We start from the raw sequence: 1867 nt of genomic DNA on the forward strand, positions 1-1867 counted from the left end.
TTCACATACGCACATTTCAATATAAATAAGAATCATAAAGTGAAGAGATTTTATTATGTAACATTTAATAATCAATGGAAAAAAAGAATGAAGTCCTGGCTGGAATGATTTGTATAATATGTAGCAGCCTTCAACACAACACTCTTCCAGACATTTATTGACGGGGAGGAATGGTTAAGAGCGGGTATATTTCCCCCAGATGTGCAGCATGAAGACTGAAGCAATGAACAGCAACGACATCACCAAGACCGGCACTGGACCACTAAAAAAAAACAACAAACGTGATAGATCAGTCTTGCTTCTCAACATTTTCCATGTGGCGGAACAGTAATTGCTTGGCTAGCATATCTAGCCAACACAGAGTCACGCTAATGTTCGTTAGCCACTGACATTTGCATATAAGTTTATTTTCCCACAGAATCTTGGCTGTTGATATACTTACACTTTGATGCCAGGAGAATCATCAGTGTAGAACCTCCACATGCCGCCACTCCCTGCACCGGTGGTTCGGTTCCTGGCTGCTGCTGCTGATGATGATGGTGTAGCTTTCCTGTGAAGTTCAATTAAAAGTGAACTTATTTTAATATATAACATTCCTTTCTAAATGGCATATACAGAACAGGAGAAACATTATAAATGATTGAAACACATTCCTTTTTTATATTCCCATAAATTAACAGTCCTTATTCATTGTTCAGATGCCTGTATATATTATCTGAAATTCTCTTTGTATGCAATCTTTCTTGTAGTCAATTTTCATGATCATTGTTGTCGGTCCATATTTACACACTGTTGATATGAATCTCACACGTTTTCACTTTTTTGCCGAATGACCCTTCCGTATAGACGTATTTAAGTCAAAATACATAATTCATTAAAAGTGTACATATTCACCTATCACTGTCAATAACCTCATTCACAATTATCTCACAAATTCATCTTTCACAAACATGGAAGTATACATGTACAAACTACATTACCTTCGCTTGGAATAGAACATGATATTGAAATTGTAGTTTCATGTTACTGTCTGGGGCTTTAATAAGTACATTAAGTCGGTCCTTCATCATTTTCAAATTGTGGACAGTCAAAGGATGGTCTACCAGCTCTCAGATTTGGACATGGTTTTACAAATTAACACAAAAAGCCTGACTTGGACAGAAGCATGGAACTTCTTGTTCAGCTGAATAACTATGAACTGCTCAAGAAGACAATATACAATAGAATTGGTATAAAATGTCAAGATTAAATTGGCCCATCTCCTAAGGCAAATTTATTAATTTCTATTTAGCATTTCTGGTGGACAGCTGGGCCCAGTACTTTGCAATGTTATCTGCATCTCTTCCTTACTTCTTACATTTTACAAAATCATTTTATTTCTCACCTCTGTCTAACAGTACCACCACTGGCTGCTCTTGGAGCAACAGCTTTAGTAGGGGATCTGCTTCCAGCACCCACTGATGTTGAACTTGGAGCTGCGGGCTAAAAAATTCAAGACAGTTATACTTCTAAAGATTAACACATACGTGTGCTGGTAGTATGATACGAATTCCTCTCCAGAAACTGCAAACATGCTGAACATATTATTACCATTTTATGATCTGCTACAACTTGTACCACAAGGTTTGGTGTTCAAACGAAATGCCTAATGCTGCAGTAATTAAAATCTTTAAACCACGCTCTCAACAGCTGATTATTCTCAAATAAACCATACACTTTACTCCCAACCTACAACCCAATAACCTACTCCCACCACAGACTATCTTCCACGTCCAAAAAGCTTACAAACACGTCACAAGTTGAATAAAACGTCAGCATACGTATCACCAACAATGCAACACAAAACGTGAAGGAGGACTTCCGATAT

At 37.3% G+C, this 1867-nt stretch overlaps 1 protein-coding gene across 1 annotated transcript; it reads right to left on the bottom strand.

The window, feature by feature from the left end:
* Positions 1–35: 35 nt before the first annotated feature.
* Sec61beta (Sec61 translocon subunit beta) lies at positions 36–1828 on the bottom strand. Its single transcript, XM_022060633.2, has 4 exons — positions 1591–1828; positions 1385–1482; positions 443–550; positions 36–262 (listed from the first exon to the last, which is right to left on the bottom strand). Exons 1-4 carry the CDS (start codon positions 1591–1593, stop codon positions 175–177), a joined length of 297 nt encoding a protein of 98 aa, XP_021916325.1. The 5' UTR covers positions 1594–1828; the 3' UTR covers positions 36–174.
* Positions 1829–1867: the final 39 nt, after the last annotated feature.

This window comes from Zootermopsis nevadensis, unplaced genomic scaffold, assembly GCF_977971745.1.
Source record: "Zootermopsis nevadensis isolate Lab colony 2312 unplaced genomic scaffold, Znev_1.0 Znev_ptg000050l, whole genome shotgun sequence".
Taxonomy (NCBI): domain Eukaryota; kingdom Metazoa; phylum Arthropoda; class Insecta; order Blattodea; family Termopsidae; genus Zootermopsis; species Zootermopsis nevadensis.